Consider the following 18,744-nt stretch of genomic DNA (forward strand, 5'->3'; position numbering starts at 1 on the left):
GATGCCCTCATGAATGTTCCCAGAGTACAATGGAGACGCCGCCAGCTTCTCTCCGTCCCACAGTGGAGGTGTCAAGGAGCTGTTGCCCTGGAAGACGACGGATCCGTGCCCTCCCATCAGCTTGATGAAGAAGGTATCGGCATTCATTAGACCATCCAATGCTCTCCCACTCCACCAACATCCAGTGCAAATGGTCACATGCCCATTTCAGCTATAGTTGCCGATGCTGTTGTGTTAAAATTAACACATGCGGAGGCCCGTCGTTAGTAGTGTTCGGTACACTGTATGTTCAGACACACTTTGACTCTGCCCATCATTAAAGTCTGACGTTAGTTCTGCCACAGTTTGCCACCTGTCCTGTTTTACAAGTCTGCCCAGCTTTCGACATCCGACATCTGTAATGAGGGGTGGCTTCCCAACCCCACGACGTCTGGTCGTTGAAGAAACCACAGCATTGTCTGAACGCCCGACAAGTCGTGCACTTTCCGAATTCTCGTGTCGAGCCTCTGGGCCACCACAAGCTCTCGGTCAGTCTCACACACATCAAACGCCTTCCACATTCTACAACACTATCGACACGCTCACTGATACTACATGTGTCGTGCGTGTGCCTGACTAGCAGTCATTCCTCGCCAATTGACGCTGCTATAGCCTGGACGGGTTTACATCGGTAGTAGACCGTTCGTCATAATGGTGTGGCTGATCAGTGTATACTTTTCGTGCTTGAAATTGAAAATCAAGAAAAAAAATTCGATAATATTTTTACGGAATCTAAAGCCACACAGGTGTCGAAGCACCTTTGAATAAATGAAAACAGAAACCCATTGTGTTTTGCAGAAGGTGGAGCTTAAAAATCGATACTGAAGATACTAGATGAGCAGTTATGGCACTGCATTCAGTAATGGAACGAAGCCTGAAGGAGAATACGGTACCATCAAAGTATTTGTGGACCTCAGGGCGATAGCACACAGCGTAACCACAGAGTACGAGTACCTACGATGAGAGCAATCAAATGTGCAGAACAGAACCGTTTTCGTCAGTGTACGTTCACTTCAAACCTTATGTGAGTGTGCTACAGCGTAAGATTCACCCATAGACAACCTCCTGATTTTGGAGCTGATTACATCTCTAGAACAAACACATCTCCATTACACATCCCGTTAATTTTGTTCTTGTAGTTCATAGGCATCTAAACAATTTGCGTTCGATATCTGCAATGAACTTCGTGTAAGACGCTGAAGAGATAAAAGCAAAGATATTCTACTTGTTTGCGACTACGGTCACAGCTCAGATATCGCTATTCTTTAAGGTATAGGGACAATCACCACTGTTGTTAGGTTTCGCACTGCACTTCATCGTATTACCGTGCATCGGCTCCTAGTACGGTATACAAAACTGTCTTGAGAAGCATCGACTTTCGACCAGTGTCATGCAGCAGATTAGCAATTTATCACACTTTGAAATCTTTTGTGGATGAAATTCTTGCGCTTTTACTTACTTTACAACATCTGTAATCTTTGTTCATCGTTAGGGAAACGAAAACATTAATCGCACTTAAAAAATAATTCACCACGTCATAGAAACTTTGTGTCTACTAGAAAATAAGCAGAGTGGCTTTTAAAACTTAGTAATACGCAGGATATGACTCAGACAGTCACATATAAATCTTATCTGCAAATGAACATTGCTCGAAATGTATGTACTTTCAATAGATTCACTGCCAGCACATACCAGAACTGCTGAATGTGCCTAGCACTTGTCTCATAAATACATGAACGTACAGACACATAAATTAGTCCTCCATTTTTATGGATTTATCATACTTTGTCTCGAAATTAATTAACACACAAAGCACATCTCACTAGTATGATATCTATAACAAAACCATCGTGATCTAATGAAAAGTAAATCTTCCTCCTTTAACAAAATTTCGATTTGCATCTATAGTGGCAAGAAAGCATCACCACTGCTCTCACTAATAAACAAACATGTGTAAAGAGGGAAAAACACATATAATATTATAATTTCGGTTATAGCGCAAAATGAGAACAACAGCGACCTACCAATGTCACCCAACTATTTCGGTTTGATGTGACCGACATGTGCAGTAAGCTATGTTCACTCCGTAGGTAGTCATACTCTGTCACTGTAACGTTGTATAAGATGATCAAGATAATGGATTTTGAAGATAAAGCACTCCATCCAGTGATCATAGACCGACAAGATCAAACACTGTTTTAACATGTTGCCTACAAGTGACTTCATCCAGTCTCCTTGTTGGGCCACATCGTTTTCCACCACAACTTTATGTGATGCTACTCGCTTAGGGGATGGAGATATTATGTTTATATTCAACAGTTACGTAAAAGCAAAGAGAAGCAATAAACTATTTTAAAAATATGTATCAAAAGTTATCAGAAAGTACATACTTAAATTTGAATATTAATTTCGTGGAAGTTCCCGAGGCGACATCGTAATAAAGTTCCTCAGGCATTGTAGTATTTTCCCTGTTATTTGAGTCTCAACAACTCTTGTCATTAATAACTTACCAACTAGCACTAAGATGACGATTTCAGTTAAAACTGAGCAAGTTGTGAGAAGGATTCCACTTTCACCTGCATTGAGTTGTCTACAAAGTGAAACTGAAGGGAAACAGTCGCCAGGGACTAGTAATCTAACATCAGAGAGTGGTTCTTCGGAATTTGTTACAAGAGTCACAAAAAGTAGTTTCATTTTCGTTAGCCGACTGTTTCTCTTTAGATAGGTGTCTTTAAGTAGGACCCATAGAGGACAGTCAGCCTTAATGTTTAGTCGGACTCCATGCAAACAACACACACTTCTGCAGTCACTATACTCATCAGGCAGGCGACACACACCCGCAGTTTAAGTGGCATGCTGGTGTACGTATCCGTTGAGTGCGGAAGCATTAGAAGAGCAGGGAAAGTAATGGGACGACAAATTATTTAGTTCGGTTTGTTACTCGCAAATCGTGACACCACACTTCTTAATTTGACAATGGTAGCAAGACTGAATCGCCTTTGCCGAGTCTCAAAATCCTGCAAGCTGACACTCAGGCAGCTGTCAAAATAATCTGCTCTCACTGAATTATGACTTGTTAATCTCTCCCCTTCTCTCTCCTCACCACCTTTCTCTCTCTTCACCTGGTTCACCATCCAATCTTTCTTGATAACTGTGAATTGGTACTGCCAATAGCCTTGTCACTGTGGTAACACCGGTTCCCGTCAGATCGCCGAAGTTAAGAGCTGTCAGGCTTGGCTAGCACTTGGATTTGTCACCATCCGGGTCTGCCGTGTGCTGCTGGCAAGTGGGGTGCACTCTGCCCTTTGTGAGGCCAATTGAACACATGCCCCTCCGTATCTCCATCTGGTGAAACCTAAGGGCTGAGGATGGTGCGGTGGCGAGTCGGTACTGTTGGACATTCAAGGCCTGTTTGGACGGTGTTTTTTGCCAATTGCTACTACTGAATTAGCCGGATAATGTCTGCTAGCATTTACTAATCTTTTCTTTATGTGTTATGAATAATGCACTTTTTCAGTACCGCTATTCAAAAGGTGTGATCTAATGGTTTGTGCATCTAATGACGTTAGCATATAATTTGTTTTGAATTTAAGTATGAGTCTCTTCTGAGTACTGTTTATAAAAAACACCATTCCTGCACTAAAAACTGGACACAAATTCATCCTGCCAGTAAGCAAACAAATCTAAAGCTTTGGTGTACGACACTCGTCACAGAAAATTTTCGTGTTGGTTGTCATTTTCATTCGAAGTTGCCTCAGGGCACAGGATATTTTAGATGCACTAATGTACAACAGGACTGCTGAGGGACTGCATTTTCCTTCTTCACCCATCCGGTCCTTTTCAGGTATCCTAAATCCCTAAAACGATTCTTTGTTTCTTTGTTTCTTTCACTCCCCTTAGTTTTCAATGGCATAAATTACAATTTGTTAAATTACGGTTTTAAAGATCTTGAAATATGATCAGCACATTCGTCAGGTTGAAAAATCATCTTTACCTCGTTTACATTTAAGTCCTATGTTGAACCACACTGCCTGGTATCTAAATTTGTCCGATGCCTGAACAGTTAAGCTACGTATATGTATGTGGGATCTTCACTCTCCGCTAAACTTATCTGTGTTCTGCTAATGAACTTCATACGCCCTTCACAGCCTGTTGTGAAATACCTTCTGGCACGCTGTTCAATTCATTTTTCTCTTTGTAACTCTTCAGGCTTTCCCAGCGACCAATGACATCTCGGGTTGTCGGGTGTACTGCCGGATATCAGCGTCGTACTTGCACGATATTTCGGTCACGTAGCTCGTGACCTTCATCAGGTGCGACCTGAGACTGCTCCTCGAGTGGACCTGGTCCAGTATTTATGCCTATGGCCTTCCCCCTCCACCAACGGCTGCAGGCACTTCCTCTGTGGCCCGCGCCCATTCCCTGCGACCTGCTGGAGCGTTGCTGCTCTGTTTTCCGTCCGCTGCGGTTCTAGGTGTTCCCTCTGCGGTCCGCGCCCATCAAACCCGCTCCTGGGGGTTTCATCTACGGTCTGGGGTACCAAGCGTTCCCCCTGCGGTCCGCGCCCGCTCACCACGACCTGTTGAAGCGTTGCCGCTCCGTTTTTCGTCCGCTGCGGCTCAGGCTGTTCCCTCTGCGGTCCACGCCCACCAGTCCCACTTCTGGGTGTTCCATCTTCGGTCTGGTGCGCCTGGCAGTCCGTCAGGGGCTCGTTTTCCATCTCCATGTCTCTGGTTCTTCCGTTTGTGTAGTGTTGCAGCTGGCCCCATTGCTCCTTTAACAATTCCAGAGCCGGATCCCTGGCTCTGCTTAGCTGGTACCCTGTGTCACAGTTCATAAGATCGTCAGCCATTTTAATTTCTATCGATTCTCTTATAACACTGTCCCAAAATCTGGGTGTTTGTGCTATAATCAAGAAGCTCATTGAGCCTGTCCATCCCATGTGGCCAGATCATGAAGGTGTCGTCCACATACCTAAAGAAGCATGTGGGTTTAAATGTGGCTGTCTCCATTGCCCTCTCCATAAACATGTTGGCAACCACAGGGGACAGTTGGCTGCCCATAGCTACACCGTCAGTTTGCTCGTAATATTGGTTTCTGTACAGGAAATATGTGGATGCTTCTTTAGGTATGTGGATGACACCTTCGTTATCTGGCCACATGGGATGGACAGGCTCAATGAGTTTCTTGAACATCTTAACTCATGCCATCCTAATATCAAGTTCACCATGGAAATGGAGAAGAATGGCCAGCTACCATTTCTGGATGTACTAGTCCAGAGGAAAGCAGATGGATCAATTGGTCACAGTGTGTACCGAAACCAACACACACTGATTTGTATCTGCAGGCCAGCAGCTGTCACCACCCTGCACAGAAGAATGGGGTTCTGAAGACTTTGGTCCACAGAGCATGTGCCCCGTCAGACCAAGAGAATCTACCTACAGAGATAGAACGTCTCAAAACAGTTTTCTCCAAGAATGGATACACGGACAGACAAATTGAGAGGGCACTCCAACCAGCCACTATACCACACCTTCCTGAAGAAGACCAAGATGAAGCAAAGAAGGTGGCATATCTGCCCTATGCTGGCTGTATTTCTGCCAGAATCAGTAGGATCCTCTGTAAACACAATATCAAGTGTGTTTTCTGTCCATCCAACAAGATCGAGGGACTGCTGGGGAGTGTCAAAGACGACCTGGTGTTACGAAAACCAAGGATTTACAATATACTTCGTCAATGTGGCATGTCCTACATTGGCCAGACGACAAGAACTGTGGAGATCAGGTGCAAAGAACATCAGAGGCACACTAGATCAAGACAAGTGACTAAGTCAGCCATTGCTGAACACTGTCTAGAACTAGATCATGCCATGAAGTATGAGGATACTAAGATTCTAGCACAAACACCCAGATTTTGGGACAGTGTTATAAGAGAATCGATAGAAATTAAAATGGCTGACGATCTTATGAACCGTGACACAGGGTACCAGCTAAGCAGAGCCTGGGATCCGGCTCTGGAATTGTTAAAGGAGCAACGGGGCTAGCTGCAACACTACACAAACAGAAGAACCAGAGACATGGAGATGGAAAACGAGCCCCTGACGGACTGCCAGGCGCACCAGACCGAAGATGGAACACCCAGAAGTGGGACTGGTGGGCGCGGACCGCAGAGGGAACATCCAGAGTCGCAGCGGACGAAAAACGGAGCGGCAACGCTCCAACAGGTCGTGGTGAGCGGGCGCGGACCGCAGGGGGAACGCTTGGTACCCCAGACCGTAGATGAAACTCCCAGGAGCGCGTTTGGTGAGCGCGGACCGCAGAGGGAACACCTAGAACCGCAGCGGACGGAAAACAGAGCAGCATCGCTCCAGCAGGTCGCAGGGAATGGGCGCGGACCATAGAGGAAGCGCCTGCAGCCGTTGGTGGAGGGGGAAGGCCATAGGCATAAATACTGGACCAGATCCACTCGAGGAGCAGTCTCAGGTCGCACCTGATGAAGGTCACGAGCTACGTGACCGAAATATCGTGCAAGTGCGACGCTGATATCCGGCAGAACACCCGACAACCCAAGATGTCATTTTTCTCTTTATTCATCAATGCCATTTACAATGCCCTTTCACTACTAAGCAATTCCATTGCTAGTTTTGAGTGTGCATGATGGCAATTATGAAGGAGTAAAAACAAAACAAAACCAAAACCTTCACCTAAGACACATTTCCAGATCAGAGTCATGTTTGTTGAAAGAAGAAATAAGAAAATGTAAGAAAATTTCAAAATAAAAATGAAATGGGGAAGGTGCCAATGATAACGTTCATAGATGACGTAGGCATTGGGTTGAATGGAAGAGAATTGAAGAAAATTGAAGAGAAATAAGATTTTAAAATCCCGTCGATGGCAAGGCAATTAGTGACGGAGAACAAGCTGAGGCTGCAGAAGGATCATCCATTCATTTGTCTTAAGCGATTTGAGGAAACCACGGAAAACTTAGATTTGGAAATAGAGACCACGTCGTCGCCCCCAACTCCCCCCCCCCCCCCCCCCCCGCCCCCCAATCCCCGCTTGTCTAAAACAACAGTCGGTAAGATTCCCTCAATGTATAATTGTAGCTGGACATAATTATCGAATACTTCTTTCCACAGCTTGCACTTTTATAAGCGCCTGCATGGTTTCAGAAAATCGGTGACCAACCACACTGGGCACGTGAAAGACAAAATCCTGTTGACACTGTTGCAGGACGGATAATGGATATCAGGTAGACTCGTACAGTGACCACCACTTTCTCCGTAAATCAAGTCTTGTGCTATGTTCTCCAGGAGATAAATAAAGAATGATGTTTGGATTGCTAAAGTCCTTCTCCTTCAAGTCCTCCATGCCCGAATCGACCACGTCATCGGCATTGTCGCTCCAGAGATACTGGAGTCAAAGTCGGTGCAAACTGGGCACAAACTAGACATTATTAGTATAACTAAAGGCGTCAACGCTGCAGTGTTACGTTTCTATTGAAAAATGTACTCCAGAGTCGTGTGTTTTATTTGTGAGAGGTGTACGTCCATATCATTTTAAGCTGTATTCTGGAGGACAATGAAACTCAGGCAACCTGCTAGCTACGAAGTCAGCGGAACTGCGCTGTGCGCGACATACCGGTGAACTGGCGGTTCCACATCCGGCTGGTGATGGCCCGGCCGTCCCAGATGTCACCACCCTCAGACAGTGTCTCGTTGAGCGCCATGCCCAGCAGCAGCACGCCGTCGTAGAAAGCGCCGATGAAGAAGTTCACCTGCCGACAGCAGCTCACCACTGTTTTACCATGAATGCGCAGTATAAATCAGAGGCAACAAATAGTAAATATGAGATATACGGCTAGCTCCAGACTGTCTGGGTGAGGATTATAAAACCTGCAGATTAGAGTAAGTCACGGTGATATGGTGAATCGGGTGAAATGTGAATTGATTTAATTCTTTACTGCTTAAATAGATGTCACTGTATGTCTGCATGCCAACAGTCTCTGATCGTCTGTGCAGTGTGCACGTGTTGAAAACAAGCTCCGTTTTAAAAAACGTAAGTACTTTGCACAAACCTGTTTTCGGTGCTAAATAATTTGTATATGTTGCATGCATTTGTAGATGTTACTTCAGGTAGCGTAGTCCGCGAGGTATTTAGTGATATATTCTGCCTTCTTATACTGCTTATGTACTACATAACCCAGAAATCGTTGCGTCTAGTGTTTTGAACTTCTTGCCGTGTTATTCACCGTTTCACCCACAGCAAATGGGAGAAATGGTGAACTCGGGCAGGGGTGATACGATGAAGGACTTTTCTTATGTGTAAAGCATAAAGTTTTTATTTAGGTACATCCCAACCAGGGTTTTTGACAAGTCATTAAATGTTAGCATTCTGTTTTATCCGACGTTCCAGTACAATCGTTAATTTAAAAATTACTTTTCATATATATTTTTTGCGAATACAGTTTGGTTTGCCAGTGGTTAAAAAAGTAAATATTCCAACTACCGCCATTGTTCCAAGCAAAGATGCCTACATTTTACAAAAGACATAAAGGATCCACCCGTGCTGATTGGACAGAGGAGCAACTTAACGATGCCGTAAAAGCGGTGCCAAATGGAATGAGCCTGAATAAAGCCTCAAAGGAGTTTCACGTTCCATGGCCAACGCTGAAGAGACGATTAGCAAACGGGTGCTTTATGAAAAAACTTTTGGGTGGACCGCCTGTGCTAACACAAGAATGTGAGAAAAAGTTTATAAAACATATCATAAAATTACAAAACTTGGTATTTGCACCGACAAGGACAGAAGTACGTACCATCGCATATAAACTAGCTGAGAAATATAACCAACATCACAAATTTAACCGAGAAAAGGAAATTGCTGGAATGGACTGGCTACATTTATTCTTAAAAAGAAATCCGGAACTCTCAATCCGCAAATCGGAAGGTGTTTCACAAGCACGGTCAAGGGGTTTAAACACGAAAAACGTTTCAGACTATTTTTCATTGCTGCAGAACATCTTGGTAGAGCATAACCTCAAAAAAATGGTTCAAATGACTCTGAGCACTATGGGACTCAACTGCTGAGGTCATTAGTCCCCTAGAACTTAGAACTAGTTAAATCTAACTAACCTAAGGACATCACAAACATCCATGCCCGAGGCAGGATTCGAACCTGCGACCGTGGCGGTCTTGCGGTTCCAGACTGCAGCGCCTTTAACCGCACGGCCACTTTTTTTTCTTTTTTTTTCTTTTCTTTTTTTTATTTTTTTCTTTTTTTTACGACGCTTGCCAGTTTTTTTTGTTTTTTTTTCCTACCCCCCTTTTTTTAACTAAAAAAAAAACAAGTGCCACCGCCACTTTTCATCCTATAACAAAAAAAAAAAAATCTGGCCACTTCAGGCGTTGGCTCCTGACTAAACCTACCCCAGAGAGCTGCCTATATACCAGGGGAAATATGGGAAATCAAGGTTAGGGCTATCCTTAGAAACAAAACAAAATCTTCCTTTTTCTGAATTTTATTTTAATTTTTTTTGTTTTATATTTATTTATTTATTTTATTTTATTTTATTTTTTTTTTTTTTTTTGTGTAATTGATCAGAGGCCTTCTGCGCCCCGCTGGTAATATGTTGAGTCACGTCTTCTCGAAATTGATGTGTTCCGTTCAATTGTTCAGAAATGTTCATTGGTTCAAACAGGAAACCTTCTCCTCTCTTGGCTTAACACATTCCAGCTGCGAGGTGGCTCGTGGAAAGCACTCCCAAGGAAGTTCGAGAAAAATTGTCTGTATTTTGGGTGACGGACAACGACATAATGACGATCATTGAGGTATGTCCAAAAATCGAGTACAGAGTCTACAGTTTGTCCAAATAAGTAGTGAATGGCATGTCCGCGAATCCAATTCACAGCATTGGTCTTTGTCCGAGGAAAATAGTCACGTTCCGGAAATAATAATGAAAGGGGAGTAATCCGATCCGGAATGTCCCGCGTTAGAAAAGCCACAATACGTCGAACCAAGTGCCAAACCTCCGCCGCCGGTCCGCAAACAAACCGATGTTCATCATTGTCTGGCACTCCACACGTGGAGCATAGAGGTGATTGGGCGAGGTGGATACGATGAAGGCGAAATTGGTTGATTTGCTTACCATTGACAGTTATGTACCAGACAGATTGAACATTCGTGTCAAGGTAACAGGCGAACACCGCGCGCCATACATGACGCCAGTCAACCTGTGGGAACTTTAGTTCAATCGGGTTGGGTGGACGACCTAATTGGAGGACAGACATTGTATACTGCCTTTGTCTTGAGTAAAAGCTGTCTTGGTAAGGTGAGGCGTAGATAACTGAGTTCCAGAAAGAAGTACCGTATATAATGGAACTGGGCCGGAACATCCGAGATCATCACTGGGGCTGACAGTGAGACCGGCGAGTATGCCGACAGGAGGAGACCAGTGAGGCTCGTTGGGCAACGTGCCCATACCGTCATCTGGGAGCTGACAAATAGGGCGCGAGCTCTATCTGGCACGTGAAACAGACCTATCCCACCTCGTTCACGGGGAAGAGTAAGGGTCGCATAGTTAACTTTGAACAACATCCCAGAGCTGACGAAAGATGCCATCGCTGCCAACATGCGACGTGCCACAGTAAGCGGGAAAGGTAGAACTTGCGCTACATGGGGAACTCGGGATGCGATATATGTATTGACATATCGAGCTCGTTGGAGAATATCTAGGGATCGAAGGCGATGGTCCATAAGACCTGCTCTGATCATTAAAAGGAGGCGTCGGCAGTTGATGGTGGCTGAACGCTGGAGATCAGATGAAAAATCTATTCCCAAACAACGGATGGTATCAACGGTGGTGAGAGGTGTAACGCACTCCACGGGAAGTCCCGTGCCAATGAACACAACTTGTGACTTACGTACGTTTAAAGAGCTACCCGACGCCTCACCATAAGTAGCTACCCACGTCAAAACAGCTCGAACTTCGTCGGCATTACGTAAACAGATGACGACATCGTCAGCATAGGCCGTGCAACAGAATCGGTAGCGATCTATGGACAACCCTACCAAACGTTGTCTGAGTCCACACAGCAAGGATTCCAAGGAAAAGGCGTACAAATTCGCTGATAGAGGGCAACCTTGACGTACGGATCGACCGATTTTTATCGCAGGAGTGAGTCTGCCATTGTACATAATCCTGGAAGAGGCACCCCGCAGAAGGCGCATCACTACCGTGATAACGGCGACCGGGAAACCCATATGGTGGAGAACGGCCGTAAGGAACGAATGGTCAACCCTATCAAAAGCTTGACTGAAGTCCAAAGACGCAAGTGCCCCAGAGAGGCGTTGTGCCTGGGTAACGGCGATCATATCCCTGTAGCGGCATAAAGCCGTGCGAATATTGTTGTCGCCTCCCTAAGATGCTTGGTCTGGCGACACAACATATCGGGCAACGTTTTTAAGTCGTGCTGCCAAAAGGCGAGTGAAGATTTTCATATCACTGTTAAGGAGGGTGAGGGGCCGATAATCACTGATATTGTTGCCACCGTGCGGTTTATGTACAGGAATAACAATTCCTTCCATGAAAGCGTCCGGCACAGGTACTTCCGGAGACATCAGTTCCCGACAGATGGAGGTGAATGCGGACTCTAAAAAATCACGGAAGGTGCGATAAAATTCGAGGGGAAGACCGTCGGGGCCCGGGGAGCGATTGATGGTTCCTGCCCAGATCGCATCGCGGACTTCGTCATCAGTCACCTCCGACATCAATTCAATCGCCGCATCTCCTGGGATACCACCGAAGTTGAGCTGTGAGACTTCCTCGATCAACTCTGGGGAATGTGGAACTGCGGCGTAGAGCTGCCGGTAGTGGGCGTGAAGCACATTCCCTATGGCAGATTGGGTTACGTAGCGACGCCCTTCTTGATCCGTTAGGACGTGAGTCAATTTTCGGCGTCGATTTTGTCGTTCTTGGATGATATGGTACATCAATGGATGTTCATGAGGCATGCGATCAGCAGTACGAGATCGTACTATCGCCCCTTCCAAGTGCCGTCGCATGAGATTGGAGATTTGGGCCTTAGCTTGGTTCATCCTTGTATGGCGCTCAGGGGAGGCTGGTATCGTGGAGCATTCTCGTAGGATCCTGTAGTAAAAGTCCATAGTGCTCTTCCTCCAGGCGACAACATCTTTGCCATACCGGATTAAAGTTTTTGAAGAGCAGGTTCTGCACACTGGATCCACCAGGATATGGTAGACGGATACGTGGGTCGGCGTCTATTACATGTGATCCAAGTGTCTTCTATTAGAAGTCGACAGTCAGGTGAATTAAGAAGTGCCGTGTTCAGTTTCCATAAACCACGTCCGTGCCATACTGCCTGTCTTGTGAGAACAACATCACAGAAGTAAGCCTCATGGTCTGAGAAAGCAACAGGCCAGATTTCAGCCTGTCGAGTGAGTTGAATTAGGGATCGCGAGATGTAGATGCGATCCAGTCGGCTAGAGGAGTGCGCAGTGTGGTACGTAAAGCCCAAAAGATCACCGTGAACATGTCTCCACGTGTCGACAAGTTGTAGCCGCGTGACGACTGTTTCCAGAGCTGCGCATGGTGAGTGACGCGGCAATTGATCCTGAGGTCGCTGGGTGCAGTTGAAGTCTCCACCCATGATCCAGTCATCGTGTGGTCTCATAAAAAGGGGTGTGACTTCATTCGCGAAGAAGGCATTGCGTTCACGACGGTAGCTGGAGCCCGACGGCGCATAAATATTGATGATGCGTACACCAAAGAGAGTAAGGGCCATACCTCTGCCGCTGGGGAGGTATAGGACATCTTCGGCAGGAAGACCTTCGCGTAAGATGATGGCAACACCACTACCGGTGTCCGAAGCGGCAGAAAGATGCACCGTGAAGCCATGTGGTGGTGAAAAATCGGCGACATGCACTTCCTGAAAAAGCGCAATATCTATGTCCGCATCATAAATCATATCGCGGAGCAGCGCTAGTTTGTGGGGCGCACGAATGGTCGCGAGGTTAATCGTTGCGACACGATAATGCTGGTGTTGGAGTCCCACAGGCACAGGCGGGGCTTCTTCTTCAGGAGCGAGAGGTCGTCGATCTTGCCGGTCCGCTGAAGAGGCTGCTATTGTGGAGAGTTTGCGGGCGCGGGCGCAACCGATGGGGGTGCCCCATCATCAGCAGCATCCACCCCAGTCCCTTCGATCTCCACGTCGTCTGCCCAGGAGACTGATACTGCGGTAGGGCATCGGCTGTGCACGTCATCCACGTGGAGAGGAGACGTAGTTTTCGTCTCATCGGATAGGCTCTCTTCAACGTCGACCTGTGGGGGCGACGGCGTCAGTAATGAGGGGCGTTCGTTGCCAGTGGTCGCCTGTGGCGGGTCTGTCGCATCAGCCTTTCGGTCATCAAAGATCGGTTTGTCGTCCATCTTCGGGTCTGCATCCCCGGTATACATCCGTAGAATGGATTCATCAGGGGGTGTACGGCTACGTTTCTTTCTCTTTCGTGTCGACACTTGTTTTCGAACAAGTCGTTCAGAGTCCGATGGCGGGTGGCTTTCGTCTGACTCTGGACCAGTCTGAAGGAAAGCAGAAGTAGGTACCACTCCCGGATCAACGTCCATCTCAGTAGCATTTTCAGTCACAGTGCTGCGATGATTCGGCAGGTTAGGATCTGGCGTCTGGGGCACCTCAGAAGGAATCTCAGGAGCGGTTGCATCTACCTGATCAGACGACGTCAACGGAGCAGGAAGACTCTGTGTAGACATGTTACCTCCCTGGGCAACCTTGGCGTATGTGACAGGGATCTGAGTCATCACCGCTGGGGACGCTTCCTCGCCGACCGGCGTCTGGATCAGGCGGCATCGCATGCAGGCGGATCTGACGTGGCCTTCTTGTCCACAACCCGCACATGTTCGGGGTTGGCCGTCGTACATGACAATAGCTCGCACCCCGCCAATGGTCAGGTATGATGGAATATGTTTTTTCAGTTCAATTTTGACCTGACGCACACCATTAAGGACATGGTAGGTCGTGAAAGTTTCCCATTTTTCCTCTACGTAACCGATGACGTTACCGTATGGTTGTAACGCAGAGACAACTTCGTCCTTCGGCACTTCAAAAGGTAGTTCAAACACCCTAATCGTGCGTTGACCGTACTCTGCGAGTTCAAGTGTTACAGCTCCGACGTGACCATCAGAGTATTTGAACTTAAGTCCATTGGCATGGCGGCGAATAACATCTTCACACACCTCGGCGTTTGTCATTTTAATATGAAAGACACTACTCGTGATCGAAAAATGGATTCCGATAACGTGGTTAGGATCTAAACGAACTTCTTCACGTATGAACGTTTCAACTTCATGTGCACGAGGTCGCGCATGTTCAGCTGGGAAGGAAACTTTAAGGGTCGCACGGCGGTAAGCGCTCGACATGTTGTTCACAGTGGACGGACGCAAGCCTGAAAGCTACGACGCGGAAGTAAACAACGCCTGCAGCGGAGCACTGGCCGGCGCGCGGGGCCGTCCGCACGCTGCCACGGCTGAGAGCCGACTGTCCAGCTTGTGTTTTGAAGGGAAAAAATGAAATGACCGAGTACAAGGACGGTATGCCGCCGGGTTCCACGATTTTCATGTCACGAAAGTCGGAGAACGTAACAACTGATATTTTTCTTCTGTGGCTAAGGAACCATTTTGCACCGAGGACGCCTGAGGAAACAGTCGTGCTTTTCGATGGACATAGCTCTCATTGCAGCATCGTGGATACAACAGAGTTTGCAGAAGAAGAAAAACATAATTTTGCTCTGTCTACCCAGCCACACCACACACTATCTGCAGCCGCTAGACAGTGCATTTTTTAAAGCTCTCAAATCCTATTATCACAATGCTTACAATTCGTACATTAAAATGAATCCAAATAGAAAAATTTCCAGACTAGTGTTCGGAGGACTGCTTACACAGGCATGGGTTCAAGCAGCTACGACAGAGAATGCAATATCGGGGTTCAGAAGCACGGGAATCATCACGTTTAATCCTGAGGTCATCCCCGAATACGAGTTTTTAACATCAGCTTCAGATCAACACCAGGAAAACAAACGAACGATGTGGAAACAGACCTACTTGATTTCGACCAAGTTGTTCGTACTGGCAGGAGATACCTAATCCCTCGGAAGAAGCAACTGCAGACGTAGATAACGATCAGGGACTTGAACACATACAAGTTTCACCACATCTGGGCTGTTCGCAGCGGGCGGAAAATCCACAGGAAAACATGCAGTCTTCATCAGAAGCAACAGATATGACCTGGAAAGTGGCAACAGAAGAATCGAAAATACCCCTGGCAAACTCTTTGAGCATATCTCGCCGATAACTATCCTAGATAAAGTTGCATCTGCAAGGAAGAGGTCCAGAGCTTTAGCTGAGGTTTTGACTTCTCCAGAAAATATCGACAACCTGCGAAACAAAAACGACAAAATGAGTCAGTGAAGAGTAGAGTAAATGCTAAAAAGAAGACCAGAGGAGAAACCGTAACCAAAAGAAAAACCGTAACCAAAGCAAAAACCGTAACGAAAGAGACTACCAAAGGACTTATCAAAAATAAGCAGCCTAAGAAACGAAAAGCGTCTACCACTGACACCGAATCCAACTCGTCGCTGGATATCCAATTGCTAGACGATGATGACGACGCGGATGATGAAGAGTGTTGTTGTGTAGGGTGCGGTGAACTGTACAATTGCACTAAAAAGGATGTGGATTGGATCAAATGTATTAGCTGCCACCGTTGGCTGCATGAAGACTGTTCAAAATATGAATCTATGTGTGACGTATGTGGCAAAAGGCAAGGGAAATAAGTTCACCATTTCACCCAAAGGGCATTCGCCATTTCACCCATATTCATGGATGAAATGGTGAAATTGACAAAAATAAGTATTTTTTAAACTTTTGTAGTACCTTAAAGAGGATATGGTACTGTTAATGTGTTACTTATGTATTTTGTGAAAGCAGAGTGTTTTCATTTTGTTTAAATAAACAATTTCTTGTCTTCTAGGAGGCCCAAATTTTTTGTTCACTATATCACCCTGATTTACCCTGTGTGTGCACAGACTGGCGATTAAAAAACTAATCTATTCTGGTTAGAGCAAATACGCTGAGGTGACAAGAGCCATGGGATAGCGATATGCACATATATAGACGGCGGTAATATCGCGTACAAAAGGCACAAAAGGGCAGTGCACTGGTGGAACTGTCATTTGTATTCAGGTGATTCATGCGAATAGGTTTCCGACGTAACTATGTCTGCCCAACAGGAATTGACGGACTTTGAACGCGGAATGGTAGTTGGAACTAGATGCTTGGGACATTCCATTTCGGAAATCGTTCAGGAACTCAACATTCCGCGATCCATAGTGTCAATAGTGTGCCGAGAATGCCACGCTCCAGACATCAACTCTCACCGCAGGCAAATGGTTCAAATGGCTCTGAGCACTATGGGACTTAACATCTGAGGTCATCAGTCCCCTAACTAATCTAAGGACATCACACACATCCATGTCCGAGGCAGGATTCGAACCTGCGACCGTAACGGTCGCGTGGTTCCAGACTGAAGCGCCTAGAACCGCCCAGCCACACCGGCCGGCCTCACAGCAGACAACGCAGAGGCCGACGGCCTTCATTTAACGACCGAGAGCAGCTGCGTTTGCGTAGAGTTGTCAGTGCGAACAGACAAACAACATTGCTTCGAACAACCGTGGAAATCAATGTGGGAAGTGCGACGAACGTATCGCGCTGGATAACGAGGCGAAATTTGACGTCAGTGGGCTACGGCAGCAGACGACCGACGCGAGTGCCATTGCTTACAGCACGATTTCGAATGCAGCGCCTCTCCTGGGCTGGCGACCATATCGGTTGGACCCTAGGCGCTTGTAAACCGTCGCCTGGTCACATGAGCCCCGGTTTCAGTTGTTAAGAGCTGATGTTAGGGTTCGAGAGTGACGCAGACCCCACGAAGCCATGGACTCAACTCGTCAACAAGGCACTGAGCAAGCAGGTGGCTCCATAATGATGTGAGCTACATTCACATGGAATAGACTGGGTCCTCTGGTCAAACTGAACCGACCATTGACTGGAAATGGTTATGTTGCCCTATTTCCATTTGCGACCGTTCATAGACTTCATGCTCGCAAACAACGGTTGAATTCTTACGGCTGACAGTGCGCTTCGTCACTGGGACACAAATGTTGGTGATTAGTTTGAAGAACACTCTAGAAAGTTTGAACGAATGATATGGCTACCCATATCGCCCGACAAGAGTCTCATTGAACATTTATGGGATGTAATGGAGAGGTCATTTCGTGCAGTTGTGGACGCCAATAGAGGCAGCACGGCTCGGTACTCCTGCAAGGACTTCCAACAACTTGTCAAGTCCATGCGACGTGAGCTGCTGCACCATGACTGGCAAAAGAAGGTCTGACACGATATCCGGGAGGTATCCCATGACTTTTGTCACCACAGTGTATTTTCGTTTAGAATACAAATTTCCGGTTGTGAAGATATAGATGAGTGAACATACGCGAGGGTTTTAAATCGGTGAAACAACAGCAATAGTGTAATTCTTCAATTTCTCCCGACGTATTTCTTGCTCGAACAGTCCACGGGTGTACGCTGGTCCATAGTGTCCAACGGGCACGATATTTAGGCTATCAGACATGTCGCCATCGTCAGGTTCGCGACATGTCTGAATGCCGAAATATTGTGCCTGTTGGACACTATGGACCGCCAGTACACCCGTGGATTGTTCGAACCACAATAGTGATTAAATACCAGCTAAATTAAGCAGATACAGTAAAAAAGAGAAATGTGTTCAGTAAAGGAAGGGGGCGAAGCGAAGTGTTCGAGGTAGTCATCCTCACGTACACTGAGCCACTGGAATGCATTCAGCTGCTGTTCGAGTATGTAGGGCGAAATTAGTTTGACTGTAGGGATGTTTTGACTCCGAAAATTTCCGAACGTCATCAGGAAAAAAGAGAATGGAAAACAAGAGGAGAAAAAACTGTATGATTTTTTTATGAAGGTGACATGACAATATGTGGTATGAAGTACAGTGTGTTTTAACTGTAAATGTGTAAATAAGTCGTCAGTTTCCGGTGAGTAACGGATACATAATGTAGTGGGATTTTGAATGTGACGTGTAGTATGTATTGTAAACACAAAAAACACAAGTTACCACTAACAACTCCTGTGTTTTTCACGATTTGGAAAATTTATTTTACTTTCGCTTTGTGACCGGATACCTTGCCTGTCGGCTAAGTCGTCAGTTGCCAAAGGGAAGGAAGTCATGTGCGCCATCTGTTTGTGAATCATGTAAACACTGTTATGTGGGTTTCGTCTTTTCTGAGGCCGACATTGGGGACCAGTACTGCAATAGCAGTGAAAACCACCCAAAATCCACATGCAGACTAGCCCACATACCAGGACAAAGGCTGGTAACTAGCCGTGCATGTTTGTTCCGGGTGTGACTCACCCATAACTCGCAAGATAGCAGGCTGCACGATACGCTAAATGGCGGTTTGTCTTACAAAGGTGTGTGTCAACATTCTCCGGGAAAGATATGTAGAGAAGCGCCGAGTAGATGTTTCTCCTACTGCCAGTCGAACGTATTAGGTGTAAACATTCGTATCGCACACATACATG

At 46.2% G+C, this 18,744-nt stretch overlaps 1 protein-coding gene across 1 annotated transcript in view; it reads right to left on the bottom strand.

Annotated features, from left to right (window-relative positions):
• LOC126482223 (atrial natriuretic peptide receptor 1) overlaps positions 1 to 18,744 on the bottom strand; it is a 1,286,869-nt gene that overhangs the window by 616,191 nt on the left and 651,934 nt on the right. Inside the window, exon 8 of the mRNA XM_050106202.1 lies at positions 7,680 to 7,815. Coding sequence (XP_049962159.1) covers positions 7,680 to 7,815 — 136 coding nt within the window. The remainder of the gene's footprint in view (positions 1 to 7,679; positions 7,816 to 18,744) is intronic.

This window comes from Schistocerca serialis, chromosome 5, assembly GCF_023864345.2.
Source record: "Schistocerca serialis cubense isolate TAMUIC-IGC-003099 chromosome 5, iqSchSeri2.2, whole genome shotgun sequence".
NCBI classification, from domain to species: Eukaryota; Metazoa; Arthropoda; class Insecta; order Orthoptera; family Acrididae; genus Schistocerca; species Schistocerca serialis.